The sequence below is a fragment of the Anolis sagrei genome, chromosome 2, assembly GCF_037176765.1.
Source record: "Anolis sagrei isolate rAnoSag1 chromosome 2, rAnoSag1.mat, whole genome shotgun sequence".
Classification (NCBI taxonomy): domain Eukaryota; kingdom Metazoa; phylum Chordata; class Lepidosauria; order Squamata; family Dactyloidae; genus Anolis; species Anolis sagrei.
This window is the reverse complement of record NC_090022.1, coordinates 297,883,730-297,902,937: the sequence shown is the minus strand read 5'-3', so window position 1 is coordinate 297,902,937 and position 19,208 is coordinate 297,883,730. Positions and strand designations below refer to the sequence as shown.

At 42.4% G+C, this 19,208-nt stretch overlaps 2 protein-coding genes across 5 annotated transcripts in view; one reads left to right on the top strand and one right to left on the bottom strand.

The window, feature by feature from the left end:
• UBAP2 (ubiquitin associated protein 2) overlaps nt 1-19,208 on the top strand; it is a 161,636-nt gene that overhangs the window by 123,244 nt on the left and 19,184 nt on the right. For 2 of the 4 annotated variants that reach the window (XM_067464683.1, XM_067464681.1), the window contains exons 20-21: nt 2,443-2,534; nt 7,594-7,641. In XM_067464683.1, coding sequence (XP_067320784.1) covers nt 2,443-2,534; nt 7,594-7,641 — 140 coding nt within the window. Of the gene's footprint in view, nt 1-2,442; nt 2,535-7,590; nt 7,642-19,208 lie in introns of all 4 variants that reach the window. The other 2 variants (XM_067464682.1, XM_067464680.1) reach the window with 1 other exon arrangement.
• On the bottom strand, nt 11,592-14,943 carry LOC132767057 (interferon omega-1-like). The gene is made up of 2 exons (XM_067465612.1): nt 14,633-14,943; nt 11,592-11,835 (listed from the first exon to the last, which is right to left on the bottom strand). Exons 1-2 carry the CDS (start codon nt 14,941-14,943, stop codon nt 11,592-11,594), a joined length of 555 nt encoding a protein of 184 aa, XP_067321713.1.

Here is a 19,208-nt window from a genome sequence, read left to right as displayed (position 1 = left end):
TTATTATTAAGATAAAAGTATCCGCATACGATTTAAAGTATACAAATATTTCATTATCAATGACAGTTCCTAATTGGTTCTGTCATAAAAATCATCAATAATGAAATAATAATGAAATTTTGAAAGTTTTGTTAGAGTTCTGAAATTTTCACCACCAGAACGTTAGCAACACTGTAGAAGCAAAGCACCAGCGCCCCCTAGTTTTCACCACCAGAATTTTAGTTTTGTAAGTGCTTTAGAACCATGGGATTGCAAACTTGGGCCGTCTGGGTGTTTTGGACTTCAACTCCCACCATTCCTAACAGCCTCAGGCCCTTTCCTTTTCCCCCTCAGCCGCTTAAGCTGTTAGGAATGGTGGGAGTTGAAGTCCAAAACACCCAGACGGCCCAAGTTTGCCCATGCCTGATCTACACTGTAGGATAACAGTGTCTTTAGCCTTCTTTTGCAACGATTGCTGGAGTCTACCACATGACAAATCCCACAATTTCACTGCATCGAGCCGTGGCATTTATAGTGGCGTTGAACTGCATTAATTCTCCAGTGTGGAGGCATTCTTGCAGTTCTGCTTTCGGGTCTCCCTGGCTGAGTTCTGATGCAGGGACTGAGTTAGTTGTCCTGAAAAGGTAGCAAGGAAGGTATCATTTTTTGCTTGTATGTCATCAGAATCTGCAAGATTTAGGAAATGTGTATGTTCCTCGAGATCACTTGTTGATTTACAGTGAGATTATGGATTTCGTAGGTTTTCTTTTGGCAAGGAATACTCCAAAAACGGTGCATCACAACAGCCTTGCTTTGCAACACAACGTACATCACTTGGTATTCTTTGTTGATTCCCTAATTCGGTTACTAATCTACCCAGATCAAGTTGAGTTTTCAAAATCCATTTGGATATGATGCCATTGTGGTTTTCAGGAATAACCATCAACAAAGATAATATTGGGTTGCTGTGAGTTTTCTGGGCTGTATAGCCATGTTCCAGAAGCATTCTCTCCTGATATTTCTCCCACATTTATAGCAGGCACCCTCAGAGGTTGCGAGGTATGTTGGAAACTAAGCAAGTGAGACGTTTGTGTTGTTGTTGTTGTTGTTTTTTAAACCCCACTTGCCAAGTTTCTAACAGACCTCACAACCTCGGAGGATGCCTTCCATAGATGTGGGTGAAATGTCAGGAGAGAGTGCTTCCGGAACATGGCCTTGCAGCTCAGTAAACTTAGCAAACCAGGATTCCGGCAGAAAACAGCCTATTTGAATATCTGTATATCAGGAGAAAGGTGGTGTAATATAAATAGAATATATACAGTACCTTTAAGGTAGGACTGGACTGAACTGAACTTTTCCAATTCTATTTAGCGAAATATGGTATCAATAGAAGACAGTCTTCTGAACAATAGCCCATGTATACATGAAAAGCCTGGCTGGTTGCTGCCCAGGGAAATCCTTTGTTGGGAGGTGTTAGCTGACCCTGATTGATTCTTGTCATTGACGATTCCTGCGATGGATGTGGGTGAAATGTCAGGAGAGAATGCTTCTGGAACATGGCCATACAGCCCAGAAAACTCATAGCAACCCAGTGATTCTGGCCATGAAAGATGAAAGCCTTTGACAACACAGTCTTAATGATAATTTCTCCTGAGAGAGGCATGTATATGCGCATGTGCGTGTATGTATGTGTGTGTACACACATACATACACGCACATGCGCATATGCATGCCTCTCTCAGGAGAAATTATCATTAAGACTGTGTTGTCAAAGGATTTCAAGGCCAGAATCACTGGGTTGCTATGAGTTTTCTGGGCTGTATGGCCATGTTCCAGAAGCATTCTCTCCTGACATTTCACCCACATCTATGGCAGGTATCCTCTATGACTATCTAACTATCTATATATAAAGGGATCTAAGAAGGAAACTGCTTCAGAGTCACTCTGTTATGCCACTTGATTTTGGAGATGAACTGCCTCAACATAGAGGACATGTCACTGCAAGATAGTAAGACAAGAATGACAAAGCAAGAGAGAAGATGGGAATGGGGAGCAGTGAACATGGAAGAAATGGTCGCAGGAAAGATGAGTTTGCTGCACTTCTGAAGAAAACACACATTTTGCAAAGAGACCTTTTAATTCCTTGATTAAGACACAAAGGTCGAGAGACATTCCTGGGCCGTAAGAAGAGTGTAGCAGAAGACAGGAGAAAAACAGAGAGAGAGAGAAAGAAAGAGAGAATTATGCAGCCAGAGAGATGGAAGTGGAAACCGAAGTACCAGACTGGGTTTGGTTCATTTTAATTCCAGTCTCCTTTTTTGTCATGACTTGGAAGGTGAACAGAGCGTATTTCAGATGTTGTGGCTGTGCCTTTTCTAAAATGCTTTCCTGCCTTCCTCCGTTTACTTTGTTTTGGTACCACCGGCTAGTTTTTCAAAGATGTTTCTTTCACTGTCTCCACAGGCAAAGCGCCCCCCAACCTGCCCCAAGGTGTGCCGCCCTTGTTACATAACCAGTACATTGTGGGACCTGGAGGACTTCTACCGGCCTACCCAGTAAGCACGGTCCTTGTTTTACGGAGCAGGTGTCTCTAGGCCAGTGTGGGCTCATTCATTCTTGTCCCATCTTTCCTCCAAAACGGGGACTCAAAATGGAATATAGGTGGTCAGTTGCTAGGCTGAACATGGTCTAAGGCAGTGGTTCTCAACCTGGGGGTCGGGACCCCTGTGGGGGTCGCAAGGGGGTGTCAGAGGGGTCACCAAAGACCATCAGAAAACATAGTATTTTCTCTTTGTCATGGGTATTCTGCGTGGGAAGTTTGGTCCAATTCTATCATTGGTGGGGTTCAGAATGCTATTTCATTGTGGGTGAACTATGAATCCCAGCAACTACAACTCCCAAATGGCAAGGTCTATTTTCTCCAAACTCTACCAGTGTTCACATTTGGGTATATTGATTATCTGTGCCAAGGGGTGATTTGAATGCAATATTCCTGCTTCTTGGCAGGGGGTTGGACTGGATGGCCCATGAGGTCTCTTCCAACTCTTTGATTCTATGATTCTATGATTCTAAGTTTGATCCAGATCCATCACTGTTTGAGTCCACAGTGTTCTATGGATATAGGTGAACTACAACTCCAAAAACTCAAGTTGAGTGTCCACCAGACCCTCCCAGTATTTCTCTTGGGCATGGGAATTCTGTGTGCCAAATTTGATTCAATTCCGTCATTGATGGAGTTCAAAAGGCTCTTTGATTTTAGATGAACTATAAATCCCAGCAATTCCAACATTCCCAAATGACGAAATCAATCCCCTCCAACCCCACCAGTATTCAAATTTGGGCGTTTCGGGTATTTGTGCCAAATTTGGTCCAGTGAATGAAAATACATCCTCCATATCAGATATTTATATTATGATTCACAACAGTCGCAAAATTAAAGAAGTAGCAACGAAAATAGCATTATGGTTGGGGGTCACCACAACGTGGGAACCTGTACGAAGGGGTCGCGGCATTAGGAAGGTTGAGAACCACTGGTCTAGGGTTACAGCCTGTGCTGGATGGGGTCACACTCCCCTTGAAGGCACAGCTTTGCAGCTTGAGGGTCTTCCTGGACTCATCGTTGAGCTTGGAACCTCAGGTTGCAGTGGTGGCTAGGGGGGCTTTTGCACAATTAAAACTTGTGCGCCAGCTGCGACCGTACCTTGGAAGTCAGGCTTGGCCATGGTGGTCCATGCTTTCATTGCATCCAGGATAGACTACTGCAACGTGCTCTACGTGGGGCTGCCTTTGAAAATAATAATAATAATAATAATAATAATAATAATAATAATAATAATAATAATCTTTATTTATATACTGCTCTATCTTCCCGAGGGGACTCAGAGCAGTTCCCAGGTAAAAATCACAGAACATACAAAGTAAAAACAACATAACCATAAGATTAACAAAACAAAATATGCATAAAAATTGTCGTCATAACACACATATATTAAAAGTAATCCTGCCTGTTCAAGGCAATTTAAAAAATTTAAAAGGCTGGACCAAGATTTGTGCAAGCCCAAAAATTCTGGGGGGGGGGGGGGGGGGGCAGGAATTAAATGCAATGCTATGGCAGGCAACAATAATATTAGGTACGGGTCTGTGGCTGTTCATTCCGGGGCCGACTAGAGGAAGTGATCTGAGTAATTGGTAGGAAGAATAAGGCCGTATTCGACAATGTATACGGCTGAGTTAGAACTGGCCATTTTCAAAGGCTTGTTGAAACCACGAGGTCTTCAAGCTCTTACGAAAGGAGGGGAGGGATGGGGCCTGTCTTATTTCCCTTGGAAGGGTGTTCCAGTGGCGGGGGGCCACCACTGAGAAGGCCCTCTCTCTCGTCCCCACCAACTGTGCTTGAGACGGTAGCGGGACCGAGAGGAGGGCCTCCCCGGAAGATCTTAGAGTTCGCGCCGGTTCATACAAGGAGATGCGATCGCGCAGATAGGAGGGGGCCCAAACTGTTTGATGGTTCGGAAGCTTCAAATAGTCCCAACGATAGGCAGCCAGGTTAATAACGGGTGGCATACAAGGAGCACACAACTCCCATGTTACGTCAGCTCCACTGACTGCCTGTTTGCTACCAGGCACAACTCAAAAGTGCTGGCTTTGGCCTATAAAGCACTAAACATTTTATTGATTTATATTGGCTGTTTATTATGCTCCTGTTTTAATTACTTTTAACTGTTTTATGATGTTTTTGAACATTGAATTTTACTATTGTTAAGATCTTATGGGGGGGCCCTGCTCTCGGTCCCACCACCCTCGCAAGCGCGTCTGGTGGGGACAAGGGACAGGGCCTTCTCGTTGGTGGCACCTCAGCTCTGGAACTCTCTCCCACTGGAGATTAGAACTGCCCCATCTCTCCTGACTTTTAGAAAGCTGGTGAAAACTTGGCTTTGGAATATAGCATTTGATGAGTGAGTCAATAACTCTTGACCACACAGACGGATGGTGTTGAATTGTGATTTTATTCTGACGACTTGGCCTTATGTAATTATATGTTTGTATTTTAATGTATTTTATGGATTAGTGTATTATGAAGTGTGATGTTTTTATACTATTGTTTATGAATCCCTTGTTGTGAACCGACCTGAGTCCCTCTAAATAAATAGATAGATAGATAGATAGATAGATAGATAAATAAATAAATAAATAAAGTTAACTGCTCTGAGTTGCCCAAGGGCTGAGAAGAGCAGTATACAAATATAGTTAATAAATAATAAATAAACGGCCCTGGCCCAATTTACCTGTCTGAACGCATCTCTCTGTATGAACCACTACAGAAACTAAGATCTTCTGGGGAGGCCCTGCTCTCGGCCCCTCCACCAACATAGGCACCTTTAATGGGGGATGAGAGACAGGGCCTTCTCAGTTATTGCCCCCTTTTGTTTGCGAAGAACCGAGCAAATGCTTCACAATGGGCTGCCGAGTTGTCAGGGATCCCGTCTTGGCAGACAGGATTTAACAGCCCTCTGACTACTTGGAACAGCTCAGCTGGACAGTGCTTTGCAGACGCAATATTAGCTGCAAAGAAAGAATTCTTTGCAGCTTCTATTGCCTCCGCGTATGCGTTGCATAAAACTAATTTAAGATAAGACTGTCCATCTCTGATGAAACTATTATTCTAACCTTCTTGAATGTAAATGTGCTTATGTATCCTGCCAATAATAATAGAGTACAATAATAAATGTAATAATAATAATAGAGTAAAATAATGAAATGTAATAACAGTAGTAATAGTGTAAAATAATAAATGTAATAATAATAAATAATAGAGTAATAATAAATAGAGCAAAATAATAGAGTATTTATTTATTTAAAATTTTTGTATCCCAATCTTCTCTACCTCCGTAGAGGGACTCAGACTGGCTATATAAATAAATAGTAATAATAAATAGAGTAATAATAAACAGAGAAAAATAATAAATGTAATAATAACAACCATAAAGTAAAATAATAAATGTAATAATAATAATAATTAGAGCAAAAATAAATGTAATAATAATAGAGTAAAATATTAACTATAATAATAATGAATAGAGTAAAATAATAAATGCAATAAAAATAATACTTTTAGAGTAAAATAATGTAAATGTAATAATAATAATAAGTAGAGTAAAATAATAAATGTAATAATAATAATAATAATAACAACAACAACAACAACAACAACAACAACAGAGTAAAATAATAAATGACTTTGACTCGAGTATAAGCTGAGGGGGGCTTTTTCAGGCAAAAAAAAGCCTGAAAAACTTGCCTTATACTCAAGTATATACGGTAAATCAGAAAACAAAAATAGTGGTTAAGGTGAAACTGAATCAACTGTAGAATTAAAACCATTGGAAACAAATTCCTTGGTCTTCCAACAGCTTATTTTATCTTTGTTAAGATCCTTTGGTTTAGTAAGTTATGGCTTTCAGTAAATTCCAGGCCACAACTTTGATGCTGATATTGCAAGGGATGGATCCGAATTCTAGACTGATTGAGCAAAGCCATCTCACACTCAGCTTGCTCCTCTGGCTTCAGATTACACGCAGCTGGGACCTGTTTCCTAATAATTGCAGATAAAAGTCCAATACCCATGAACTGAAATTAAATAGGAAAAAGTCGTATTTTTTCTTCAATAAATTGTGTCAGTGTGCTGCATTTTTAGTTTTTTGCAAAGGGAGGTGTGAACTAGATAGCCATCTCCTGCCATAAATATGTCTTACAGGCCTTCAAACAGTCCTGTGTTGTATCCCCGTGCCCACCCACTGCAGGAATGTAGTGTTGTTGTTTTGTGCCTTATATGACCCTGTAGTCATATAAGGGTCCTTAAGCCGCTCCTCATAGGGCTTGTTCTCCAGATAAAAGGTCTGGAGAACAAGCCCTTTGAGGAGCGGCCTAAGGAGCTTGGCATGTTTAGCCTGAAGAAGAGAAGGCTGAGAGGGGATATGATAGCCATGTATAAATATGTGAGAGGAAGCCACAGGGAGGAGGGAGCAAGCTTGTTTTCTGCTTCCCTGGAGACTAGGACGCGGAACAATGGCTTCAAACTACAAGAGAGGAGATTCCATCTGAACACGAGGAAGAACTTCCTGACTGTGAGAGCCGTTCAGCAGTGGAACTCTCTGCCCCAGAGTGTGGTGGAGGCTCCTTCTTTGGAGGCTTTTAAGCAGAGGCTGGATGGCCATCTGTCAGGGGTGATTTGAATGCAATATTCCTGCTTCTTGGCAGGGGGTTGGACTGGATGGCCCATGAGGTCTCTTCCAACTCTTTGATTCTATGATTCTATCACAATGTAGGGGAATGGTGCAAGCCAAAGCTGCCCATTGCTTCCTCCAAAAACGCATCCCCAGGAAACTCCAAGGTGAGCAGTGATTTCAGTCTCTTTTGATGGAGTGAGGTATACATAAACATAAACATAATGATGATGACGATAATCTTGATGAACACTAGCCATTCTTCAGATGCCTGGTCAACACTTTATTCATGGCCCTGGGTCACAGCTGAAGAACATGTACAGCTAAGTGTTCAAAACAGAAAAGTGCCTTAATGTTTGTTTCCCTTCCCCTCCTCTCTGTCTTCAAGCAGATTTATGGTTATGATGATCTCCAGATGCTCCAGTCTAGGCTGCCTATGGTAAGTAGTGTTTTCTAATATTCTTTAGGCTGCAATGGGGCACATGGGTGTTCTTTGGAAGAACCTGTTACATAGATTTCGATGTCCAAAGTATTTATTTATTTACAGTACTTATATTCCGCCCTTCTCACTCTGTAGCGGACTCAGGACGGATCACAATGCACATATACATGGCAAATATTCAATGCCATAGAACAGGGATCCTCAAACTTTTAAAATAGAGGGCCAGGTTACAGTACCTCAAACTGTTGGAGGGCCAGATTATTATTATTATTATTATTATTATTATTATTATTATTATTATTACTACTACTACTACTACTACTACTACTATTGTATCTGCAGCATGGGCCAGCCAGATTATAATTTGAAAAAAAAAGATGAATGAATTCCTATGCACACTGCACATATATTATTTGTAGTGCAAAAAAACCCACTTTAAAACACTACAATAATTAAAATTGTACAGGAGTTGATTATAAATTGTATGATTTTAACTGTATTTGTGTTTAGATTGGCTGCAGTAATGCTGGAGCGGCCTAAGTCAGAGGAGTCCTCCATGTGCGTTGCCATGGAGACCGATGCAGGAGAGAGGGAAGTGGGAGGAGCTTAGAGGGGAGAGTTTGAAAAAACGACAGTTAAAAATCAGTTAGGGTTTAGGTTTAGAGGAGTGAGCAGTCAGGAGTTAGGTTCAGAGGAGTGAGGAGTTAGGAGTTGGGAGAGAAGGAAAGGAAAGGTGGCGGAGTGACTTGTGAAGCAAAACTTTGAGGCTTTGAAAAGCTGGGTTTGGCTATTGGAAGTTTCTCAGGCTAGTGCAGCCGAATGGTGAAACATAGGTGGAATTCTTTTAGTCTAAGGAGAGGCTAAAGAATAGTTTACTTAGTATTTGATCTAGGGAGGATCAACTAAGGGAAACATCCCTGTATGGAAACTTTGTCTGAAACAAGTGCTCTACGTCAGAAGGATACTGTGTTACTAGAAAGAATGAACTGTTAAAGTTACAAGTATTATTCCAAGTGCAACAAGGAAAAGTTACGTCTTGCAACCACACGCTGTTTACTTAATAAAATTGTTAACTTTTATTTGAAGATTGCCTCAGCTCCGTCTATTCTGTGTACCAAGTGCCATTTCTCACAATATTACAACTTACCTCACGTGGTGGCAGAAACGTAGGGAAAAGTAACCAAATAAATCTACATTCTTCTCTCCAGTCATGCTACAGTATATACAGTGTAATTACTACTAAGTTATTACTTTCTTAATAAAGGAGGAGGTGCAATTGAACAGCCTCCCATCTAACTTGATGGTAAATTTGGTTCCTAATCGGCAACCTCCATTGCAAATCGGCTAAGTCTTTTTAAAATTGTGAACTGGGGTAAAATCTCCTGAATACTGGTTCCTTTTAAATTGGTGGCAACAATAAATCATCCCTCAGCTCCCTTGCTTCTTTTCAAAAATGGAAGAACAATTTTAACAAATATAAACTTATTCATATTTCAATGGGAAGTGTGGGCCTGCTTTTGGCTGATGAGATAGTATTGTTGTTGTTGCGTGCTTTCAAGTAGTTTCAGACTTAAATTGACTCTGAGTGAGAGCCGGGTAAATGACCTTGGAGGGCCGTATTTGTAGCACAGCTACAAACAGATTGTTAAGCCAGTGAACCTTTTGCAAGTGTGAGCTCTCTCTCTCTGTATGTGTGTGTGTGTGTGTGTGTACACACTAGCGGTCCCCTGCCATGCGTTGCTGTGGCCCAGTCTGGTGATCTGGAAAATAAAGTAATGAGAAAGGGTTGGTTTCTAATATGTGTAATGTCTTTATACTTGTGGGTAAACAGTATTTCTTGCTGTTTCTCTGCTAGTGTTGATGTGGAGATTGTCTGGTTTGCCTACTCTGGAACATGCAAGATATCATTTTCGTTCTTTAGGGGTCCCTTTCAAATCTTTGATACTGCATCTGTCATATACATATATGTGTGTGTGAATGGTTGGACAGACCTTTGTCAGGAGGGCTTTGATTATGTTTTCTTGCCCTGGTGAAGGGAGTTGGACTGGATGGCCTTAAGGCAGCATTTCTCAACCTGGGAAGTCAAGACCCGGGGGGGGGGGTCACTAGGGGGGTGTCTGAAGGGTCACCAAGGACCACCAGAAAACACAGTATTTTCTGTTGGTCATGGGTGTTCTGTGTGGGATGTTTGGCCCAATTCCATCGTTGGGGTTTGGAATGCTCCTTGTGTAGATGAACTATAAATCCCAGGAACTACAACTCCCAAATGTCAAGGTCTATTTCCCCCAAACTCCATGTGTGTTTATATTTGGGCATATTGAGTATTTGTGCCAAGTTTGGTCCAGATCCATCATTGTTTGAGTCCACAGCGCTCTCTAGATATAGGTGAACTATAACTACAAAATTCAAGGTCAATGCCCACCAAACCCTTCTAGTGTTTTCTGTTGGTCATGAAAGTCCTGTATGCCATGTTTGGTTGAATTCCATCATTGGTGGAGTTCAGAATGCTCTTTGATTGTAGGTGAACTATAAATCCGAGCAACTACAACTCCCAAATGTCAAGGTCTATTTCCCTTAAACTCCATCTGTGTTCATATTTGGACATATGGAATATTAGTGGCAAGTTTGGTCCAGATCCATCATTGTTTGAGTCCACAGTGCTGTCTGGATGTGGGTGAACTATAATTCCCAAACTCAAGGTCAATGTCCACCAAACCCTTCCAGTTTTTTCTGTTGGTCATGGGAGCCCTGTGTACTAAGTTTGGTCCAATTCCATCATTGGTGGAGTTTAGAATGCTCTTTGATTGTAGGTAAACTATAAATCCCAGAAACAACAATTCCCAAATGACAAAAGCAATTTTTTTTTGCTTGGAGGACCATAAATTGGACTGTTAGGTGTCTTGTGTCCAAATTTGGTGTCAATTCCCCCAGTGGTTTTTGAGTTCTGATGGTAGCACGAACTAACATTACATTTTTATTTATATAGATATTGAGTATTTGTGCCACGTTTGGTCCAGATCCATCATTGTTTGAGTCCACACGCTCTCTAGATACAGGTGAACTACAGCTCCAAAATTCAAGGTCAATGCCCACCAAACCCTTCTAGTGTTTTCTGTTGGTCAGGGGAGAACTGTGTGCCAAGTTTGGGTCAATTCCATCATTGGTGGAGTCCAGAATGCTCTTTGATTATAGGTGAACTATAAATCCCAGCAATTACAACTCCCAAATGACAAAAATTGTAATTTTTGGAGTGATGGTCACTCCTTGTGTTGTGAGACTTTTGTTGCCAAATTTGGTGTGATTTTGTTCATTGGTTCTTTTGTTTTTAAGGTACTCATTACGCACAGAGCATATATATATATATATCTTCCTTGTAATCAGCCCTTCCTTGTAATCAGCCCAGTCAGCAGCCTGGCTCCAGCATTTCAGACTCGCTAAAGAAGGCATTTTCTGCAGAGAGAGGGATAGGAAGGTGTGTTTTGCTTTGACCAAATCATATGTTTCTGGGACCACACTCTTGGGAAGTTTGATTTCTCAGCTTGGACCAGAATGTAAATTACAGAATAGCACTAGAATAGAGAAAAATAACACAGGTCGTGCAATATGCCAATTAAGAGTTAGGTTTTTTATTTTTATTTTCGGTATTTCAAGTATTTTTTTTTTTTGTGCAAGAGACTCGTATACAAAACTGTGCCACTGTCACACATAGGAATCACTGTTGGCTTTCCTCTGAAGTTGAGAGAGTGTGACTTGATGATCCAATGAGTTTCCAGGGGCATTAAAAACAGTCCATAAAAAAATATAAAAAATAGACTTTGAGCAATTCATGGTATAAAAAATATTATAACATTTTTAATAAATAATTCCGCAAAAATAATTTATATAAATAAATTAAATAAATAAACACACACACACCCCAATGCATATAAATTGAAATTAGGGTGTTCTCAAATGTCCATCCGCTGTGTCAGAATGTCAATGTGGGTGAAGCCCATCTGCAGCTCCAGCCTCAAAATGTCCCAGGCGCAAGAGCTCTGTCCGTTCTCTTTGATGAAAACCCGGATCCTCTGGAAGTATTTCTTCAGCTTCAGCGTGGTTTTCCATTCTGTTGTGCTCCTTCCCAGCGTCGCCTCCTTTTTTGCGAGGCACCTCTGGATGCGTTCGATTTGCGCGTGCAACATGCTGAGGAACCTGTGAGGGCAACATTATCAATATATTAATGTATACTCAGTGGTAGGGTGTCAGAATGGGGATCACAACCAGATACAGTGAAGACATCTTCCCTTGTGCTATGCTACTCTGCTGCTGAGTATGCATGCCCAGTGTGGAACACATCTCACCACGCTAAAGCAGTGGATGTGGCTCTTAATGAGACATACCGCATTATCACGGGGTGCCTGCGCCCTACACCACTGGAGAAATTACACTGTCTAGCCGATATTGCACCACCTGACATCCGCCGGGAAGTAGAAGCCAATAGTGAAAGGACCAAGGCAGAGACATCTCCAGCTCATCCCCTGTTTGGGTATCAGCCAGCACGTCAACGACTTAAATCTAGAAATAGTTTTCTAAGATCTACAGAGACACTCGCTGGAACACCTCAGCAAGCGAGAGTCCAAAAGTGGCAGGCTCAAACCCAGCACCTCATCCAATGGCTGATACCAAACGAGAGACACCCCCCTGGGCACACAGAGGACTGGGCGACCTGGAAAGCACTGAACAGACTGCGCTCTGGCACCACGAGATGCAGAGCCAGCCTTCAGAAATGGGGCTACAAAGTGGAATCCTCGACATGCGAGTGTGGAGAAGAGCAAACCACTGACCACCTGCTGCAATGCACCCTGAGCCCTGCCACATGCACAAGGGAGGACCTTCTTGCAGCAACACCAGAAGCACTCCAAGTGGCCAGATACTGGTCAAAGGACATTTAATCAACTCTCATACTCACAAATTTTGTAATCTGCTTGTTTGCTTTGTTCTGTTAGAAATGTAATATAATTTGACTGGTTGTTCTGACACGACAAATAAATAAGAATGTGAAGTCGGGGGGAAAGCGATCATTTTTTACCTTTTTCGTTCGTAGCCATCATCCTCCCACCCCTTGGCCTCATTCATGGGCTGCCTTGAGTTCCTAAAATACAATATGTTGTTGTTGTTGTTATTATCATCGTCATCAGCAACAATAATGCAAATTTGAACATGTTTTAATGGTTTTTAACTGGGAATTCTAAAATACTGTGCATATTTAATCCTGTTTTCATGTTTGCATATTTATATATGATGATGCTTTTATGTTAAGCTGCTTTGAATCTCCTGCAGTAGAGATCAAGCAGGGTATAAATATTTATAACAACAACAACAACAACTATATATACACACACACACACACACACACACACACACACACACACACATATATATATGCAGGTACAACTGTACCAGGAGCTCCAATTTTGTTTGCTTTGCATTGAATGTGTGTTGCAGTCCTAAGTTTCAGGGACTCTGTAGATAGGTGGCTTCTTTCGGCTGCAATCATAGGGCAAGCCACCTGTCAATTATAGTTAGGTTCCCTGGTCCCGTCCCCTTTTTGGGTTTTTGGAGGGAATAGGAGCCTTTTTGGGTCAGTCCACACAGAGAAGCTTTCCATGCAGGACATAATACCAAGAGCTCCTGTAGAAAGCTTCGTCTTCTACAGCTTGGCCGAGGATTATACAGCCTTACAGCTCCTTTGCAGAAAGACTTCAGTCAGCCATCACCAAAACCTGAACTCTTTTTCCCTTGGAAGTCTACAAAGCTCTGCTTGGTAAGGGTCACTTGCGGAAGCCAGAAGCAGTTGGTACCAGGTGCAGGGGCTCCACGCCAACAGAGGCAAAGAAAGACTGCCCAGATTAGAAGTTAAGGATTTCCCCATTAGTTAAAATACCAGTCATGAAGATAATGCCTGTTCCCTGTGGACAAGAGTGAAAGAGCCTATAGAGTGTTAAGAAAGCCTTAAAGTACCTGTTTGTTTTCATTAATAAAGAACATTGTTGAACCTTTAAGCAATCTAAAGACTCTGTTTTAAGGAAATCCAAGGGCCTTTAATCTGAGGCAGCCCCGGCGTCCCGTTGGGCACACGGAATTTATGTCCTGTCTACAGTCTTATACACAGGCCCAGCGTGTGACAGCACTATATATATATATATATATATATATATATATATATATAGTTAGGAGCTCCTGGTTGCGCAGTGGGTTAAAGCGCTGAGCTGCTGAGCTTGTTGACCGAAAGGTCGCAGGTTCGATTCCGGGGAGCGGCGTGAGCTTCCGCTGTTAGCCCCCAGCTCCTGCCAATCTAGCAGTTCGAAAACATGCAAATGTGAGTACCGCTCTAGCAGGAAGGTAACGGCGCGCCATGCAGTCATGCCGGCCACATGATCTTGGAGGTGTCTATGGACAACGCCGGCTCTTCGGCTTAGAAATGGAGATGAGCACCACACCCCAAAGTTGGACACGACTGGACTTAATGTCGGGAAAACCTTTACCTTTACTTATATATATATATTTCCGTGTCAGACATGAGAGAAGCCTCCCACAAGGATGATAAAAACATCAAATCATCTGGGCGTCCCCTGGGCAACGTCCTTGCAGACGGCCAATTCTCTCACAGCAGAAGCGACTTGCAGTTTCTCAAGTCGCTCCTGACACGACAAAAAAAGAAAAGAAAAAAGGAGCTACTTGAGAAACTGCAAGTCGCTTCTGGTTTGAGAGAATTGGCCGTCTGCAAGGACGTTGCCCAGGGGATGCTGAGATGTTTTACCATCCTTTTGGAAGCTTATCTCATGTCCCTGTATGGGGAGCTGGAGCTGACAGAGGGAGCTCCTCTGCGCTCTCCCTGGATTTGGGCCTCCGACCTGTTGGTCCTAACCTGGGGGTTCCTAACAACAATAATCATTTATATTTATAATAATAATGTAAGAAAAACAACAAGATGGATCAGGGAACTCACCTATTTGCAATTGTGGGTTTCCACTCGCTTTTCACGAGATCGCCGCTTAAGATGCTGAAGTATCCCTGAAGCATTTCACCAATTGCTTTCGTGGCAAATTCCGGACGATGTCCTTTCAGGGTCTTTGCAGGCAGATTGAAGCTGGTCATATTCTCCAGACACTCTTCGGGAAACTTTCTGCCGGCCACTTGCAGCATCTTCAGGCTCTCTGAATTCAGTCTTTGCTGCTCAAGTTTGAGAGAGTTGCAGCCCAGAGCGGAGAGGTGAGCGGGGAGCAGGAGTACCAGTCCCAGGAGCAGGTTGGGAGTCATGGTTTCAGGCAATGGAGGAAGAGGCTCCATCCCTTATTTATGTGGCAGGACATCTTTCCATTCATCACTTTTCTAATTCACCCAAATTCCCATGCTGGTTTCATTTTCAGTTTCCGCTTTCTTATACCTTTTTGGAATTTCGAGGCAGCTTTCTGCTTTCTGCCTTTGGTCAAGTTAGAGGCAGGCCCGTAGCCAGGATTTTGATTTTTTGGGGGGGGGGGGGGGGGGGGGGCTGAGTCTGAGTGAAAGAGGGTCTACCCTATCAAACCTTTTGTATCATTACCCCAATACCCCCATGAATATGGGATATATTGAGTATGGTGATCAGATCATGATATGAATAAACATAACAGTTTAAATAATGCACCAGTAAGGCCGTCTCGTGGACCACCCTGAGAATTTGGGGGGGGGGGCTGAAGCCCCTCAAGCCCCCCCCCCCCCCCCCGGGCTACGTGCCTGGTTAGAGGTATTTCCCATCCTTCCTAACTGCCCAGTTTCAAGAAGCAGGTGATAAGATACCTGCCTCTCCATCACCCCTGTATTTATTCTTATTATTATTATTATTATTATTATTATTATTATTATTATTATTAGGTAAAGGTAAAGGTAGTCCCCTGACATTAAGTCCAGTCATGTCTGACTCTGGGGTGTGGTGCTCATCTCCATTTCTAAGCCGAAGAGCCAGCGTTGTCCATAGACACCTCCAAGGTCATGTGGCCAGCATGACTGCATGGAGCGCCGTTATTATTATTATTATTATTATTATTATATTATTATTATTATTATTATTCCAAATATTTTTTATTAAACATTTACTCGGAGAGTTGGGAAGAGGAGGACAAAGGAATGAAAAATTTGGGGATAACAGCTTAGTTAATATTTGTATTGTCGAAGGCTTTCATGGCTGGAATCACTAGGTTCTTGTGGGGTTTTTTCGGGCTATAGGTCCATGTTCTAGAGGCATTTCTCCTGATGTTTCGCCTGCATCTATGGCAAGCATCCTCTGAGGATGCTTGCCATAGATGCAGGCAAAACGTCAGGAGAAAAAACCCACAAGAACCTAGCTTAGTTATTGGTTAGTTGCATCTTTACAAATGTCCAGTACAGTGTTTCTCAACCTTCCTAATGCCACGACCCCTTATTACAGTTCCTTATGTTGTGGTGACCCCCAACTATAAAATTATTTTTGTTGTCATTTTGCTCCTGTTATGAATCGTAATGTCAATATCTGATATGCAGGATGTATTTTCATTCACTGGACCAATACCCAATACACCCAAATTTGAATACTGATGAGGTTGGGAGGGGATTGATTTTGTCATTTGGGAGTTTTACTTGTTGGGATTTATGGTTCACCTACAATCAAAGAGCATTCTGAACTCCACCAACGATGGAATTGAATCTATCTTGGCACACAGAACTCCCATGACCAACAGAAAATACTGGAAGGGTTTGGTGGCCATTGACCTTGAGTTTGGGAGCTGTAGTTCACCTACATCCAGAGAGCACTGTGGACTCAAACAAGGATGGATCTGGACCAAACTTGGCATGAATACTCAACGTGCCCAAATGTGAACACTGGTGGAGTTTGGGGAAAATAGATCTTGACATTTGGGAGTTGTAGTTGCTGAGATTTATAGTTCACCTACAATCTGAACCCCACCAACGATAGAATTGGACCAAACTTATCATACAGAATCCCCATGACCAATGGAAAATACTGTGTTTTCTGATGGTCTTTGGTGACCCCTCTGACACTGCCTTGTGACCCCTCAAGGGGTCCCGACCCCCAGGATGAGAAACACTGGTTTAATATGTCGGAAAGGAGGAAACAAAGGGGGTTGTTGAGGTATGGGGTGTTCTTTTACAAAATTATCATTATTTACAACTAAGTCAAGCACATATTTCATAAAATATTTAGGATTCTAACAATTTTAAGTCCATTGGTTGCATCTCAGTCATGGGCAAACTTCGGCCCCCCAAGTGTTTTGGGCTTCCAACTCTTCAGTTTGCAAATACTGTATTTTAATGATGGAAATATTTACAATGGCAATCGTTTGCATTCATTTCAGCATAGTATATATATATATATATATAAGTTCTACCTGTTGTTTACTTCCGATTCCCTTCTAGTGATTTGAATCCATTTGTTCTGGTCTCATCCTCTGGATCAGCAGTAGAGAAGTTCAGTGTTCAGGCAAAGCCAGGCATGGGCAAACTTTGGCCCTCCCTCCAGATGTTTTGGACTTCAACTCCCACAATTCCTAACAGCCTACCGGCTGTTAGGAATTGTGGGAGTTGAAGTCCAAAACATCTGGAGGGAGGGCCAAAGTTTGCCCATGCCTGACTTTGCCTTACCAAAAGCAACACACCTTGGTCTCTCCATGCTGTATGTAAAATCAACAACAAACGAAAAGTTTGTGCCGTCGATCCTTCGTTTTCTGTTTCCGTCTGGCGGTGCATTCCCCTGCCTTACGCCTCCCTTCTTAGGTTTGGAAACCAGAAAACAGCCTGTGAGTCAGGCTGAGATACGGAAAGGAAAACCTGGCAAGAAACCAAAAAATGCGTAGGCGGCTTTCCAAATATAGTCAAGGAGGGAGGCGGTGCTGCATTCGATGTTTTCCTCGAATGCTTTCTTCTTTCAAACAGCAACAAACTCTGAGGCAAAGGCAGAGCCATTCCCCCCCGACTTGTTTTGGTCTCTCTTTTTGAAAAGCATGGTAGTGAAACAGGAAGAAAAGCTGCAAAGGAAGGAAGGAATCATAGAATCATAGAATCATAGAATCAAAGAGTTGGAAGAGACCTCATGGGCCATCCAGTCCAACCCCCTGCCAAGAAGCAGGAATATTGCATTCAAATCACCCCTGACAGATGGCCATCCAGCCTCTGCTTAAAAGCTTCCAAAGAAGGAGCCTCCACCACACTCCGGGGCAGAGAGTTCCACTGCTGAACGGCTCTCACAGTCAGGAAGTTCTTCCTAATGTTCAGATGGAATCTCCTCTCTTGTAGTTTGAAGCCATTGTTCCTTGTCCTAATCTCCATGGAAGCAGAAAAAAAAGCTTGCTCCCTCCTCCCTGTGGCTTCCTCTCACATATTTATACATGGCTATCATATCTCCTCTCAGCCTTCTCTTCTTCAGGCTAAACATGCCCAGCTCCTTAAGCCGCTCCTCATAGGGCTTGTTCTCCAGACCCTTGATCATTTGAGTCGCCCTCCTCTGGACACTTTCCAGCTTGTCAATATCTCTCTTGAATTGTGGTGCCCAGAATTGGACACAATATTCCAGATGTGGTCTAACCAAAGCAGAATAGAGGGGTAGCATGACTTCCCTAGATCTAGACACTATGCTCCTCTTGATGCAGGCAAAATCCCATTGGCTTTTTTTGCCGCCACATCACATTGTTGGCTCATGTTTAACTTGTTGTCCACGAGGACTCCAAGATCTTTTTCACACGTACTGCTCTCGAGCCAGGCGTCCCCCATTCTGTATCTTTGCATTTCATTTTTTCTGCCAAAGTGGAGTATCTTGCATTTGTCACTGTTGAACTTCATTTTGTTAGTTTTGGCCCATCTCTCTAATCTGTCAAGATCGTTTTGAATTCTGCTCCTGTCCTCTGGACTATTGGCTATCCTTCCCAATTTGGTGTCATCTGCAAACTTGATGATCCTGCCTTCTAGCCCTTCATCTAAGTCATTAAGGAAGGAAGGAAGGAAGGAAGGAAGGAAGGAAGACCTTTCCCAGACTAAAGTGTGCCTTCTGATTATACTTGGATTGAAATGCAAAATGAGAACAAAGCCCCAGGCCAAAGCTGCTTTGTCAGCCTTCCTTCTCCCTTCATCGTTTGCTTCTTTGATGAAGGCACTTTCTCTAAAGATGAGAGGTCTTCCTTACTCAGATCTTCTTTAGTCTTCCTGAAGTCTTCCAGACTCATATCTTCAAGGGTCTGGAGAACAAGCCCTATGAGAAGCGGCTTAAGGAGCTGGGTATGTTTAGCCTGATGAAGAGAAGGCTGAGAGGAGATATGATAGCCATGTATAAATATCATCATCATCATCGTCATCATCATCATCATCATCATCATCTTTAATTACTTATTAATCGCCCTTCATCCGAGATGCTCCAGGCGATTTACATAGCAGAAATTATACAGGATAAAACACATACATACAAATATTAAAATTAACACGGGTCAACTGCTGTAGTAAAAAGCCAGGTCTTAAGTGCTAGGATAAAATGCCCCGAGTCACGCATGGCTCTCAAATAG